The sequence below is a fragment of the Nelumbo lutea genome, chromosome 2 (assembly GCF_056320005.1).
Source record: "Nelumbo lutea isolate HS-2025 chromosome 2, American lotus-T2T, whole genome shotgun sequence".
In the NCBI taxonomy this organism is placed as follows: Eukaryota; Viridiplantae; Streptophyta; class Magnoliopsida; order Proteales; family Nelumbonaceae; genus Nelumbo; species Nelumbo lutea.
The window spans coordinates 78,791,365-78,807,638 of record NC_142685.1 but is presented as its reverse complement, the minus strand read 5'-3'; the positions used below and the strand labels follow the sequence as shown (position 1 = coordinate 78,807,638).

Here is a 16,274-nt window from a genome sequence, read left to right as displayed (position 1 = left end):
AAACTAAAGTAGCTTTGTCATTAGAAGGGCTTGATATCAAGGACAAACCAGTGAGTTGAAGACAACTATCCTAGTGCACTAGTTATCAAGTAGTATAAAGATGTCGTTCCCAAGAGGGTTTAACAAAATAAGTACTAAAACTATAGTTTCCCTTAAATATTTGGACAACCAAATTTTGGATCTAGCAATTTTAACTACTAAAAATTAAAGATAAAAGAAATAAAAACAAAGTTAATCAATGACTGAGCTTGCAACGATCTAATTGAAAGCGCCATGACTATTGGTCCACCTAACCATTCCAATGAACATCAATTTATTACATTAACCAGGATAATTTATTATTTTCATAAGCTGAAATTTTTCCTAATTTGTTTAATATTCCCTTCTAGGATATATCAAACCTACTTCTATCAAGTAACCCTTCGATTCCTCTATTATAGTTCTCGAGATAGAAAGTGCACAAAGTTTTATGAAAAGCTTGTATCATCAGATGAATCATGCATATATATTCCTATATACCATTCGATTCACACTATGAATTATTTAGTCTATTATATGAATTCCCCTTACGATTCATTCACATAAACCAAATCAACTAAGAGGTGGCCAAGCTCCTAATTGCATTGTGCATAATAACTCATAGACAATATGAAAATAAAAGCAACTTGGTTAAATTAAATAAAAATTAATCCATGGTCGTGGTTAGGCTTTCCATAGCCCTAGATACAAATAAATAGTTCATGATAAAGGAAATTAAACAAATAAGGTACAAGAAAGAACTCATGATGTCGCCCTTAAGGTTGAGATCGGTGAGCTTCTCTTCTCTCTGCCACCGTCCAGCTCCTTGTTTGTCTCCTTATCCTTTTCCGCCGCCTTCATCTGTGTGTCCCTTTGTTTTGGAACCCTTCCCTTATATAATACTGGAAAGATAAGGGTTCCCTATAGATTATCTCCTATAGGATAGGATTTGAATTCTCCTAAACAACTTCCTCTTCTCAGCACAAAAATAGGAATCCAGATATGAATCAAATCTGTTGATAAGAATAAAAATTATCATATTTTTATCCCTAAATATTCAATCTTTTGTACTTAATTAGTACTTAATTGGACTTATTATGCTTGTATTTCGATTTAGGGCATGAAAGAAGGCGTTGGAGAAAAAAAAGGCTAATCAGGTAATTTTGCATAGTTTCGGTGCTGCATAGTAATCTGGGCATAAATCTCCCATCCAGACTTAGATCTAGATTATTAAAGATGCATTAGAAAGATAAGGAAAAACTCTACAAATTTCGTGTTTTGAGGTTTGATAGATTTGAACTGCATCAAAGTCAAAATCAGGCCCGAAGTCTGAGAAAATTCGTAGGGAAGCCCAGTTCACAGCAGAAACCCAATACGAATACAAGAATAAGGAAATTGCAAAGAGTCCTATCAGATTTAATTTTCTGATGTAATTCTAGAAAGATAAAGGAGAATGGGATTACCAGATAAGAGATAGAATAGGATTAGATCTAAACTTATCATTAGGAATTAGGACTTTCTATTTTTGAGAAAGAACTCCAAAAAGGAGTTGGAAACAACCCCTCCTCCTAAAGCTATATAAAGGGGGGGGGGGACTAGCACCAGGCATCAATCAATCTGGGGAGTAATCAAAAGTCCTCCAAGAGAGAAGTAGTCAGTAACCTAGGAGGAGAAGGCGGCGGCGGCAAGGAGCTCATTGATCTCAACTTCAAGGGCGACATCATGAGTTCTTTCTTATACATTGTTTGTTTAATCTTCTTTATCATGAACTAGTTTATTTATAGTTGGGGCTATGAAAAGCCTAACCACGACCATGGATTGATTTTTATTTAATTCAACTAAGCTATTTTTATTTTTATATTGTCTATGAGTTATTATGCGTAATGCAATTAGGAGCTTGACCACCTTTTAGTTGGTTTGGTTTATGTGAATGAACAGGGAGGGGAGTTCATATAATAGACTAAATAACTCATAGTGTGAATTGATGGTATATAAGAATTTATATACATGATTCATTTGATGATATAGGCTTTTCATAGAACTTAATGCACTTTCTATCTCAAGAATTCTAATCGAGGAATCAAAGGATTACTTGATAGAAGTAGGTTTGATATATCTTGGAAGGGAATATTAAATAAATTAGGAAAAACTTCAGCTTATGAAAATAGTAAATTATCTTGGTTAATTTAATAAATTGATATTCATTGGAAAGGTTAGGTTGACCAATAGTCCTGGCACTTTTAGTTAAATCGTTGAATCATTGATTGCCTTTGTTTTTTATCTTTTTCCTTTTTCTGTCTTTAATTTTCAGTGGTTCATATTGTTAGATCCAAAATTCAGTTATCCAAATAATTGAGGGAAGCTATAGTTCTAATACTTATTTTGTTAAGTCCTCGTGAGAACGATATCTTTATACTACTTGATAAATAGTGCACTTGCTAGGGTTATATAATTATAGCTATCATCTGCCATCCTATCCTTCCAAAATAAAAGGAAATTCTTGGGGTGAATCCGCCTGGAAATTCGCTCCTTTCTTTGTTCGCCGTCCAATTTCCTCTCTTCACTTCAACTTGCGCCATAGATTGAGACATCCACTAATTGGTATTCAATTCTTCAATTCCAAGCCCATCGTACCTACAACATTAATTTGGTTTCATTGAATATGAAATTTAAATAGAATTTATAAATTAAGCACAATTTCTGTCAAAATAAAAGGGAATTATCTACAATTAATATATACACTTTGCATATTATCAAATTCCCCCACACTTAACATGATGCTTGTCCTCAAGCATACCTTAATCCAAACTTAACCAATTTTCCACTTCTTTCTCCTTTTTAACTCATCAAAGAACAATCTCAAATCACCATTCCACGTGAACCCAAGTCAAATCAACAATCAAGGAAAACAAACAATTCATAGAATGAACGTTTTAGGATTAAAATAAGCACTCATTGTCTTAACAATCTCTCTTAAAATCAAAATGCAACAAGATTCAAATACCCTCTCATGGTTTTCATTCTTCGCACTCAAGGTGTTTAAGGTATCATTAGACTCTCAAGTCAAAACAAGGAATGTTATTACCATAAGCTTGCTTATATATCATATCTCCACCACTAAGCATGAGTTCAATGTATTAGAAATCAAGGTGAAATGGGGCTCGAGGTTCTAGGGGTGAGTGCATTTTATGCTCCATCTCACCCTTTTTTTTTGCTTTTAGTGTGAGTGCATTTTATGCTCCATCTCACACTGGTCACAGTTTTTTTTTTTTTTCGAAATAAAAACAACTTTAATTCTAATCCATGAACTCATTAATGTGGTCTCAACATGCATAACAAAGAAAGTTCTAAAATAATCAAAACCATGTTTTACAATCACTCAATCAAAAAATTGGCTCAAAAAGCTCACATAAGGGTTAAATTTGTATTTAATCTTGCCCATTTTTCTTTTAATTTGACCATTCAAAATAATGAGGGACCTATCATAGCAAAAAAATACAATTATTCATGCTTGCATCCTATCTTGTCTATTCAACCTAAGCACATAATTCATGATAATTTGAAGTCATTTAAAAATAAGTTTCAAGGGAGTAGAAATTTCAAAAAGAAAGGTTAAAAAAGTGATGATTAAAGCATGCTAGAGTTAACACAAAAATTATCAAGTTTCCCTCCCCCACACTTAATGCATACATTATCCCCAATGTATTAAGCTCACCCATAACTTTGAGTAAAATAGGAAAATTTAAGGGGACTTCCTTGAACGACGAAGTGGGGAGGAATGTTGAAATCTTACAGATGCGAAATAGGCTGCCAAATTTTTCTTTGTAATCAACTCATGGAGGTGCATTCGATGTGGAAGGGATATCTTGATCTTCCTTCATACCTAACTCATCTTCAATGTCCCTATCTAGTTTGTGCTGGAAAATAGAGCAAGAGATCACTTTTTGTAAACCACGACCATGTTGCTATAAAAAATGTTCAAAAATCACAGCTATAAATAAAAATAACCGAACAAAAATAACTGAACTCGATGGGTTGCTTCCCACAAGCACTCCTTTTAAGTCATGAGCTTGACTTTGCTCTTTCTTTCACGGTTGTTGCAAGGAAAGAGTGGACCTATAATGAATAGGTTGCTCCCCTTCGATGTAATGCTTCAAGCCCATTCACTTTGAATGTGCCTCCATTACCATTGTTTAATTCCAGTGCTCCATGAGTGAATACCTTAGCCACTACAAATGGTGCACTCCACCTAGTCTTCAAATTTCCAGGAAATAGACTGAGACGAGAATTAAAGAGCAGAACTTTGTCTCCCTCCTTAAATTCCTTCCTTGCAATACGGGAGTCATGCCATGCTTTGGTTTTTTCTTTGTAAGTTCGGGCATTCTCATATGCTTGATTCCTCCATTCTTCTAATTCATTGAGCTGAAGTTTTCTTTTATCACCTGCATCACTCAAATCGAAATTCAAACATTTGATGGCCCAATAATCTTTATGTTCCAACTCAATGGGTAGATGGCAAGCCTTACCGAAAACTAATTGATATGGAGACATACCTATTGGAGTTTTGAATGCAGTACAGTAAGCCCAAAGTACATCATCTAATTTTATGGACCAATCTCTTCTAGATGTGCTAACTGTCTTTTCTAAGATCTGTTTTAATTCCCTATTAGAGACCTCTACTTGGCCGCTGGTTTGAGGGTGGTTGGGGGTTGCAATTCTATGGGTAACACCATATTTGTTCAACAAATGCTCGAATTGTTTATTACAAAAATGCTTCACCCCATCACTTATGACAGCTCTAGGTGTTCCAAAATGAGTGAGTATAAACTTTTTTCATAAATTTAATAACAACCAGAGCATCATTAGTTGGATATGCACATGTTTCCACCCATCTACTCACATAGTCCACAACCACAAGTATGTATGAATTATTAGCAGACTTAGGAAAAGGCCCCATGAAATCGATGCCCCAAACATCAAAAATTTCACAAACAAGAATATTGTTCAAGGGCATCCCATTTCGACAGGAGATATTTCCTGTCCTTTGACAATGATCACAAGCACTTACATAAGAGTAAACATCCTTGAAGAGCGAAGGCCAGTAAAAACTGCTCTGAAGAATTTTTGAACCAGTTCTTGATGCTCCATGGTGACCTCCTGCTTCCTTGTCATGGCAAAATCTTATAACACTCTGCATTTCCTCCTTAGGAATACATCTCCTTATCATTCCATCCATACAAATTTTATAAAGGTAGGGTTCATCCCACAAGTAATGCTTGACGTCAGAGAAATTTTTTTTTTTCTATTGATATGTCAAGTGAAGTGGTGCCAACTTTCCTGCCAGAAACTTAGCAAAATCAGCAAACCAAGGTTCATTTGTTATGTTAATCTTATACAATTGCTCATCTGGGAATTCATCATGCAATGGGAATTCATAAATGTTTTCAACATAATTTTCATCAAGCCTTGATAAATGATTAGCTACTGTATTGTCACTACCCTTCTTATCCTTAATTTCTAGAATGAATTCTTGTAGTAGTAGAATCCATCGCAGTAGCCTGGACTTTGCATCTTTTTTAGCAAGTAGATATCTGAAAGCAGCATGATCAGTGAACACGATGACTTTAGAGAAGAGCAAATAAGATCAAAACTTTTCAATAGAAAATAATTTTGCAAGTAATTCCTTTTTAGTAGTGGAATAATTTCTTTGTGCTTCATTCATGGTCCTACTTGTATAATAAATGGCATGAAATTTCTTATCTTTTCTTTGCCCTAAAACTGCACCTAATGTATCATTACTTGCATCACACATGATTTCAAAGGGTAGTTCCCATATAGGAGTTGATATAATGGGTGCTTGAATCGATTTTTCCTTGAGAGTGTTGAATTCATGCAAATAATTATCATCAAATTTAAAAGGTACATCCTTAATTAGAAGATTTGTCAAGGGTTTAGCTATTTTAGAAAAATCCTTAATGAATCGTCTATAAAAACCTGCATGCCCAAGAAAACCCCTAACTTCCTTTAAGGATTGAGGTGGATGAAGTTTTTCAATCAGTTCTACTTTAGCATTATCCACTTCAATGCCCTTAGATGACACTTTATGCCCTAGAACTATTCCTTCCTTAACCATGAAATGACATTTTTCCCAATTCAAAACAAGGTTAGATTCCTCACATCTTTGAAGTACCTGTTCTAAATTATGTAAGCACACATTGAATGATGATCCATAAATGGAGAAATCATCCATAAACACTTCCATGAAATCATCAATTAAATCGCCAAACAAAGACATCATGCAATGCTGGAAAGTAGCTGGTGCATTACACAATCCAAATGGCATTCTCCTAAATGCAAATGTTCCATATGGGCAAGTGAAAGTAGTATTATCTTGATCTTCAAGTGCAATGGGTACTTGAAGATAACCAGAGTAACCATCTAAGAAATAGTAATATTCATGTCCTGCAAGTTTCTCTATCATTTGATCAATAAATGGCAAAAGGAAATGATCTTTCCTAGTGGCCTCACTCAATTTCCTATAGCCTATGCACACCCTCCAGCCAGTTATTGTTCTTGTGGGAGTCAATTCATTATTTTCATTTAAAATTATAGTGGTCCCACCTTTTTTTGACACAACTTCAATAGGACTTACCCATGATGAATCAGAGATAGGATAGATAATACCTGTTTTGAGACATTTAAGAATTTCTATCTTCATTACCTGTTGCATTTTAGGATTTAACCTTCCTTGTGGTTGTGCCTTGGGTTTGCAGCCTTCTTCCATCAAGATTTTGTGTGTGCACACCAAAGGGTTAATCCCTTTTATGTCGGCGATGCTCCATCCGATAGCCAATATATGTTGCTTGAGCACCCTTACCAACTTTTCCTCTTGGAGACCTATCAAATTATAAGAAATAATCACAGGTAAGGTGGAACTTTCTCCCAAAAATATATATTTCAAATGAGAAGGTAAAGGTTTAAGTTCCATAGTTGGAGATGTTTCAATGGATGGTCGCAATTTCTTGATAGAGGTTGGTCCATCCAGTGGTAAAAATTTTCCTTGTCTTGGCTTGAACCCTTCTTGACTAGCCTCCAAATAGTTCAAAACCTCCTTAATTTCTTCATCCAAGACATGCACGTTTTCACAAGAATTATGAATGCAGCATTCTAAAGGATCAACTAATTTAGATGCGTTGATTTCAGCTGCCCAAACATCAATGCAATCGATTACATATATTTCATGTTCAATTGAGTTAGGATACTTCATTGTCTTGAATACATTAAATACTACTTCTTCACCATTGATCCTAAGAGTTAGTAGACCTTTTTGCACATCAATTAAAGCATTGCCAGTAGCAAGAAAAAGTCTCCCCAAAATCAAAGGCATTGTTTTATCTTCCTCCATATCCAACATAATGAAGTCAGCAGGTATAATAAAAATGCCCACTTTGACTAAAACATCTTCCACTATTCCCCTAGGATATTTAATAATTCTATCAACTAATTGCAAGGTAATAGTAGTAGGTGTTAGTTCATGCAATTCAAGTTTTTCGAAAATAGAATATGGCATTAGATTTATACTAGCACCTAAATCACATAAAGCTTTCTCAAACTCAATATCTCCTATTGTGCAAGGAATAGAAAAACTCCCTGGGTCCTTGAGCTTTGGGGGCAATTTATTTTGAAGAATTGTTGAGCAGTCTTCGTTAAGTTTCACCATTTCACACTCCTTCCATTTTCTTTTATTTGACATCACCTCTTTCAATAATTTGGCATATCTTGGCATCTATGACAATACATCAAGAAGAGGAATGTTAATATGTATTTTTCTAAACACCTCTAGAAATTTTTTGAATCGTTTATCCAAATTAGCTTTCAAAACTCTTTTAGGGTAGGGGAGAGGAAGTTTAATAGCATCTAAATTTAGTTTAGGTGTACTCCCTTTGATCTCCAATTGTGAATTGGCTACCTCAACTTTTTGATCATCATCCTTGATCTCGCCAATAGTCTTTCCACTTCTCAAGGCAATGGCATTCACTTGCTCCCTTGGGTTCTTCTCTGTATTGCTAGGCAGTTGTCCCTCTCTTCTTTCTGACAACATGTTCACGATCTACCCCACGAACTTCTAAGTTCTTAATAGATGCCTCTTGATTTAAGAATCTCTTTTTGTGATCTTGACGCTTTGCTTCAACAGTATTAATGAACTTAGAAATCATGTCTTCTAAATTTCCCTTCTTTTCTTGTGGGGGCAGCGGTTGTTGAAATCCCATGGGTGCTTTTTGTTGGTTGTTATTCCATGAAAAATACAGATGACTCCTCCACCTTGTATGTCCCAATTGGTCACAAAAGTCACATGGATTACAAGATGACACATTTATTGCTGCAACACTGAGATTGTCTAATTTTTTATTCAAACTAGCAAGCTGAGCAGATAAAGCTGCGAAAGAATCTATATGATGCACTCCCCTTCAATCAGCTCGGTCATTATTTCATTGGTAGCTATTTGACACCATTTTTTTCACTAGATCATAGGCTTCCTCTAGAGTTTTCCTCATGATTGTGCCTCCTATAGCTGCATCGATAATGGAGCAAATAGATGCAGTAATACCATAATAAAAAGTTTGAATTTGATGCCAAACTGGTATTCCATGGTGAGGACACTTCCTAAGCATCTCTTTAAATCGTTCCCATGCCTCATACAAAGATTCCCTCTCTAGTTGAACAAAAGTAGTGATATCATTGATCAATTTTGTTGTTTTAGAGGGAGGAAAATACTTAGCCAAAAATTTTTGAGTCAAGTCGTTCCAAGTAGTGATACTTCCTGTAGGGAGTGAGTTAAGCCAATCCTTAGCTCTATCACGTAATGAAAATGGAAAAATCTAAGCCTAATAACATCATCTCTAACTCCATTATGCTTGAATGTGTCGCATATTTCTAGGAAGTTAACAATGTGTGCATTAGGATCATCACTCGGCAACCCACTAAGCTGAATACTTGTTTGGATCATTTGGATAATCACAAGCTTAATCTCAAAATTATTGGCTTGAATCATTGTCTTGCTGATGCTAGAAGTAGCCCCATCAATTGTTGGACAAGCATAGTCCAAAAGAGTTCGATTTGCTTCATCTACCATCTCTTCCTCAACTTCATCTGCTGGTTCGCCTTCTTCAACCTTCTCTCTCTCTTTACTTTTGTTGGCTCTTTGCAGTATGCGAAGGGTTCTCTCTATTTCAGGGTTGAATTCTACTAGTTCTTTGCCTCTAGTGCGTGTCATAAACTAATTAATCTGATCAATGCAAGAATTTGAACACATTAAATAAAGAGTAAAATCCAAATTAACCAAGGTTAAAAAGTTCTAATATTATTTTAGGATTAAATCCCCGACAACAATGCCAAAAACTTTAAGGTATAGTTATATAACCCTATCAAGTGCATTAGTTATCAAGTAGTATAAGGATATCATTCCCACGAGGATTTAACAAAATAAGTACTAAAACTATAGTTTCCCTTAATTATTTGGACAACCGAATTTTGGATCTAGCAATTTTAACTACTGAAAATTAAAGATAAAAGAAATAAAAACAAAGGCAATCAATGACTGAGCTTGCAATGATCTAATTGAAAGCGCCATGACTATTGGTCCACCTAACCATTCCAATGAACATCAATTTATTACATTAACCAAGATAATTTATTATTTTCATAAGCTGAAGTTCTTCCTAATTTGTTTAATATTCCCTTCCAGGATATATCAAACCTACTTCTATCAAGTAACCTTTCGATTACTCTATTAGAGTTCACGAGATAGAAAGTGCACAAAGATTTATGAAAAACCTATATCATCAGATGAATCATGCATATATATTCCAATGTACCAATCGATTCACACTATGAATTATTTAGTCTGCTATATGAATTCCCCTTCCGATTCATTCACATAAATCAAATCAACTAAGAGGTAGCCAAGCTCCTAATTGCATTGCGCATAATAACTCATAGGCAATATGAAAATAAAAACAACTTGGTTAAATTAAATAAAAATCAATCCATGGTCGTGGTTAGGCTTTCCATAGCCCTAGCTACAAATAACTAGTTCATGGTAAAGGAAATTAAACAAACAAGGTACAAGAAAGAACTCATGATGTCGCCCTTGAGGTTGAGATCGGTGAGCTTCTCTTCTCCCTGTTGCCATCAAGCTCCTTGTTTGTCTCCTTCTCCTTTTCCGCCGCCTTCCTCTATGTGTCCTTTTCTTTTGGAACCCTTCTCCTTATATATACTAGAATGATAAGGGTTTCCTATCGATTATCTCCTATAGGATAGGATTTGAATTCTCCTAAACAACTTCCTCTTCTTAGCACAAAAATAGGAATCCTGATATGGATCAAATCTACCATCTTATCCTTCCAAAATAAAAGGAAATTCTTGGGGTGAATCCGCCTGGCAATTCGCTCATTTCTTTGTTCGCCGTCTAGCTTCTTCTCTTCACTTCAACTTGCGCCATAGATTGAGGCTTCCACCAATTGGTATTCAATTCTTCAATTCCAAGCCCATCGTACCTACAACATCAATTTGGTTTCATTGAATATGAAATTTAAATAGAATTTATAAATTAAGCACCATTTCTATCAAAATAAAAGTGAATTATCTACAATTAATATATACACTTTGCACTCTATCAGTATAATAGCACCAATGCTATAGAATAGGCTTTACATAGTTGACCCTTCCTTGCCAGGAAGATCTAGAAAACAATCAATGAAATGAAGAAGCCTAGCATCTCAGAGTAACTGGCAGAACATAGGATTTTCCAATATGCAGAATGCCCAACAAGAGTAGTTCACCAGTGACCTCGAATCAATAGTTCTTGGCTCATGAAACTAGAACGACACAGAGTGGTTTGAACAATTGTAAAAACACATCAATTCCTTGCCTATATGGCATCAAACTCCCCTCCGTAGTGTCCATGACCCTAACAATATCAACAAATGGACATTCCGACTTCTTCTAAACAAGGGGATCCATTACTGAGAATGGATTATATGAAGAAATTAAAGAAGAAAAGAAATCAGAAAGGGAAAATTAGATGAGCACAAGGAACACAATGGACTCAAAGAAGGAATGGAAGTAGAAAGCACAAAGCATTTTTGGGCATCACCCTCTTGTAGAATCCCTGCATGAGTTTGGAAGCCCAAATGACATCATCAAAGACCAAAGTAAAATGATTACTAGTCTCCCGCCATCGCTCAGCCGAAAAGATAGTAAGGGAAGGGGAAATCCATCATATGGATCGCCGAACCATGTAGGGTGTCTGGGTGAAATTTCAAAAATTTCTTTTCTCCCTTTCGAGAATCGTATTCCCAATTTTAGAAAAACTGCATTTTTCAAGGATCATTCTTGCACCAAACCGGACCAGATCTGAAACCAAAAAAAAAAGAGAGCAATACCTGATACCAAATCCAAACATGTAGCTCTCAAAGTAGGTGTTCACGCCCAAAGATGGTACCAAAACCCGCTTCCACTGAATACAACGCAGCTTGAGATAGAGCAGGTTCAGCAATGTAGTCCTTTAGCAAGAACTACAATCCAACAGCTTGGATCAAGCAAGGGAGGTGAACATGAATTAGATCTGATATTTTCTTGAAAAAAATCAGAATCAGAACTGATCTCTATTAGTTCAAGAATGGAGGTCAAATTAGGGTTCAGGTGGCAAGAGTAGAAGGAGAGAGAGAACTGAGAGCAGTGTGTAAAAGTAGAGTAGTTCGCCCTCCTTTATTTCTATAGCTTAAAGAGATGCTCTCCTAATCTAATTAGGAGTTTCCTAATCCAAATCTTTATTTGGATTTGGACCCTTTAAGTGGATAAGACTTATCCTCTTACCCTTATCTATTGATCCAAATTCATATCCATACCCAAATTCACTCATGTTGATTAATCCAATTAATCTTTAGGCTTTAGGCCCGTTAAGGAGGTGGCTCACGTCCCTTATTAATTGTTGGCTAACTTGGCTCTCCTTGTATGGCATGGGACTCCAACATTGATATCAAAAATCCATATGGGTCCAGCCTAGCTTCTGTGACAAAGCATGGCTGAATACACTTATAAATATAGTGAATCCATGAGTTCATCAGTATGGGCTCTTAATGGGCCCAACATTTATACAAAATGGTGATTGAGTCCAACTATCTTATGAAGGCCCAAGGACAATAGTCTTAAGTGAGATTAGCCCATCAGGTATAATAACCTTAAATGATCTTACACTTAACCTCTCAGCCCTTAATGATCAAACACTGCCAGACAAGAAAGGACCTCTCCCTTGGTTGTAAGGTATAGTATTGCACTCTTTGCTCGGATGGATTTCGAGAATTAAACCCTTCTGCAAACCTTTCCATAAAACATAATATATATATAAATATATATTGATATAAATATATTTTGCAAAGCAAATCTCAAACACGATTGAAATCGACTGTCGGCAGTTTTGGTTTCCATATCAGAGAGAATGCAGTCCTTGATCATTCACTTTGTCCAACAAAGGGACTGATCCTATCACTATGATCACCACTCATGTGAATTCTTAGACTACCCCAACATACCCATGTTTTGATCCCCTCTAAGGATCTCACTGATTGGCATATCAAAGATAGCCCAATCCGACACCTAATGCAGTACCATAATCGAGTATAGGGGTTAGGTGTAACATTCTAGTTTTTCCCATCTATCTCCAAGGTCCAAAGCAATACTGGAATTCTGGTCCGGTTCAGGGTTTCAAGAAAACACACATTACATGTACCTCAGGTCTCACCCTGGCAGCTGAGACAAGCTACCCCAACCAACTTGGTGGCACATCAGTGTCAGCCTTAGCAAGATAAATCTCCTCAGATTTATCTAACGGCTGTGAAGATTCTAAACTTACACAAGTCTTATATGTGTCCAGTTTAAGGGTATTACACAGAAACACACCACAATAACATGAATCAAATATGTACTTTATTCATTTACCTTAAATGTTATAAGGTACATCATTTTGATTAGAGCTAAGGGCATACATTGTCTAACAGCTCCCACTTACACTTTGGCCCAATTTGGTATAAGCCGGAGTGCCATGCTTTCCACGTGTTTCTCAAACACTTTCAATGTCAGTGGCTTAGTTAATGGGTCTACTACATTCTCCACTAATGCTACCTTCTGAATCAGGACGTCCCCTCTTAAAACTATCTTCCACAGTACATGGTACTTCCTATCAATGTGGGCTCATGGCTCCTTAGCCTGATCAATAGCTCTAGTGTTGTCATACAACAATGGAATGGGTGTTGTGCTGGATGGGACTACTCCTAATTCATGAATGAGCTTCTTCATCCATACGACTTCTTTGGCAGCTTCACTTATAGCAATGTATTCGATTTTGGTTGTGGAATCAACCGTGGACCCCTATTTGCTACTTTTCCAGTAAACAACACACGATCCTATTGTGAAAACATACCCAGATGTAGACTTTCTATCATCTGGACAAAACTCTTTTGTCCTTCGAAGGTACTTTAGTATGTTTTTCACAACAGTCCAATGCTCCTGCCCTGGGTTGGCCTGCAATCTATTTAATTTACATACCATTTGTTCGTGACCTGCAGCTATGGAACCTTGCGGTTCTTGCATGTAGATATCTTCACTAAGATCTCCATTCAGGAATGTAGCTTTGAAATCCATTTGCCAAATAATGTAATCATGGTATGCTGCTACAGCTAGCAGGATCCTAATGGATTTAAGCATGACCACCAATGAAAAGGTTTCCTCATAATCGATTCCCTCTTTCTGAGTATACCCTTTCACCACAAGATGAGCCTTGTAGGTCTCAACCTTACCATTGGGGCCCTTCTTCCTCTTATAGATCCATTTGCAACCAATTGCTTTAAACTCAGGGGTGGATTTACTAGAGTCCAAACTCCATTGGTCTTCATTTTTCCATTTAAGCTCTCATGGCATTTACCCACTTCAAGGAATGTATGTCCAACATAGCTTCCATATAAGTCATGGGATCCTCCTCATTGGTCATAGCTTCCACCAAGTAACTATCCTGGTCATAGCCGAAATGAACTGGAGGCCTGGAAACCCAGGTAGATCTTCTAGGTTGGTCATTACCTAGAGCTTGTGGGACACCTCCCACTATCCTTGAGCTATCTTCATCAAGAACAACTTCCTGACGATGATTGTTCAGGATGTAATCATCTTCCAAGAAATGAGCATTTCGACTACAAAACACCTTCTGTTCTCCTGGGTCATAGAATAGGTAACCCACAGAACCTTTGGGGTAGCCTACAAATAGGCAATGACTAGTCTTGTATTTCAATTTGTCCGCACTCATTCTTTTAACATGTGTCGGACAACACCAAATCTTCAAGTGTCTTACACTTGGTTTCTTTTCGGTCCAAAGCTCATATGGAGTCTTTAGAATTGATTTGGTTGGAACTTGGTTCAGCACGTATATCACAGTCTCTAATGCGTAACCCCAAAAGGATGTGGGAAACTCTGAGTGTACGAGAAGTGATCGGACCATATCCAATAAAGTCCGGTTCCTCCTCTCTAACACACCATTTAGTTATGGTGTAGCAGAAGGAGCTAGTTGTGATACTATCCATTGACCTTCAAGTAGTCCCTAAATTCGTTAGAGAGATACTCGCCACCTCAATCCGATCGAAAGGGTCTTAATTTTTCTCCCTAACTGTTTCTCAACCTCTTATTTGAACTCTTTGAACTTTTCAAATGATTCGGACTTGTGTCTCATTAAGTACACGTAACCATACCGATAGTAATCATTGGTGAATCTTATAAAATAAGCATGTTGGTTACGTGTTCTAAAACTCATGGAACCACATACATCAGTATGTATAAGGTTAAGTGTGCCCGTACATCTTTCAGGCTTACTGTTAAATGGTCGTTTCGTCATCTTACCCTAAAGGCAAGGTTCATAGGTTGGAAGATCTTCTATAGTTAGAAAATCCAAAGGACCATCCTTTACCAACCGTGTGAGACGATCTATGTTAATATGGCCAAGTCAATAATGCCACAGGCACGTGGGATTAACTGTATCATGGGTTCTTTTATTGGGGATGTCACTCGACAAAGTTTCAGTTATGTTAGTTTTCAGAGAAGGATGGAGAACATAAAGACCAATCTCAAGTTCTCCGTATGCGAGGAATTTTTTATTTGTTTTAATAGTAATCATATTACTAAAGAAAACAAAATATCAAATTTCTTCTCAAATTCTATACATAAAGACAATCTTTTAGTACAATAGTTCATTCTCTAAAAGTTAACTCTATAGTTCCTATAGCTGTAGCTGCAACACTTGCAGATGTCCCCAAGTAAAGAGTTACTTCTTCGTCACTCAGTCTTATGCTTATCCTGAACCCCTGCAGTGAGTTACACGCATTGGTTTCTATGACACCGGATTCGAAATTACCTTGTTTCTTGGATTCCAGGTACTAAGGATTGTTCCTCCTCCAGTGGTCGGTCTGCTTGCAAAAGTGACAAGAATCTGATGCTTTGTCTTTCTTCTACTTCTTAGACTTTGTAGCTTTCTTCTAAGGCTTTCTCTTTTCCTTCCTCTTCTTCTTGCTCGATTTGCTGGCTTCAACAAGCATAGCAATGAGCTCATCCTTCTTTATCAGTTCTTTGGCTCTCTGCAACATATTATTGAGTTCCTAAATGCTAACATTTAGCTTATTCATGTTGTTGTTCATGATGAACTAATTGAAGGATGGAAGCAGAGAATTTAAGATGGCATCTACCTTGGTTACATGGTCCAACCCGGATCCAGGAGCCTCAAGTTCATTAATATAACCCATCATCTTTAGACAATGGTCATGAACCTATTGTTTCTTGGACATCTGCGCGGTCATGAACTATTTCAAGATATTCTCTCGAGTAGAACGATTATACTCTTCATAAATCATCCTCAAACTATCCAAGATATCCTTGGGCAATTCGATCTGATTGAACTATCGCTGTATCGGATTATCCAAGGAGGCAATGATGTAGTAGTGGGCTAAGGAATTTTTCTCTTCCCATTCCTGGTAGTCCCTCATACGGGCCTCAGAAGCCCTATCTCCCGAATGCTCTGGGGCAGGATTCTTAACTACTTTGTCCAACTTCTCTGAAGTGAGGACCAGCATAAGGTTACAATACCAGTCAGCAAAATTTGGACCTTAAGTTTGTTGTCATCCAATAGTTTAGTGAATTATCCATTTGCCATTTCTGATATA

The 16,274-nt window shown here is 36.7% G+C and overlaps 1 protein-coding gene and 1 non-coding gene across 2 annotated transcripts; one reads left to right on the top strand and one right to left on the bottom strand.

Moving 5' to 3' along the window:
• Positions 1-5,320: 5,320 nt before the first annotated feature.
• Positions 5,321-8,119, bottom strand: LOC148871611 (uncharacterized). Its single transcript, XM_088970040.1, has 4 exons — positions 7,988-8,119; positions 7,606-7,804; positions 5,818-7,518; positions 5,321-5,640 (listed from the first exon to the last, which is right to left on the bottom strand). Exons 1-4 carry the CDS (start codon positions 8,117-8,119, stop codon positions 5,321-5,323), a joined length of 2,352 nt encoding a protein of 783 aa, XP_088826166.1.
• Positions 8,120-8,661: 542 nt separating this feature from the next.
• Positions 8,662-8,768, top strand: LOC148871610 (small nucleolar RNA R71). The gene has a single exon (XR_016108551.1). It is a non-coding gene; the product is annotated as a small nucleolar RNA R71 (small nucleolar RNA).
• Positions 8,769-16,274: the final 7,506 nt, after the last annotated feature.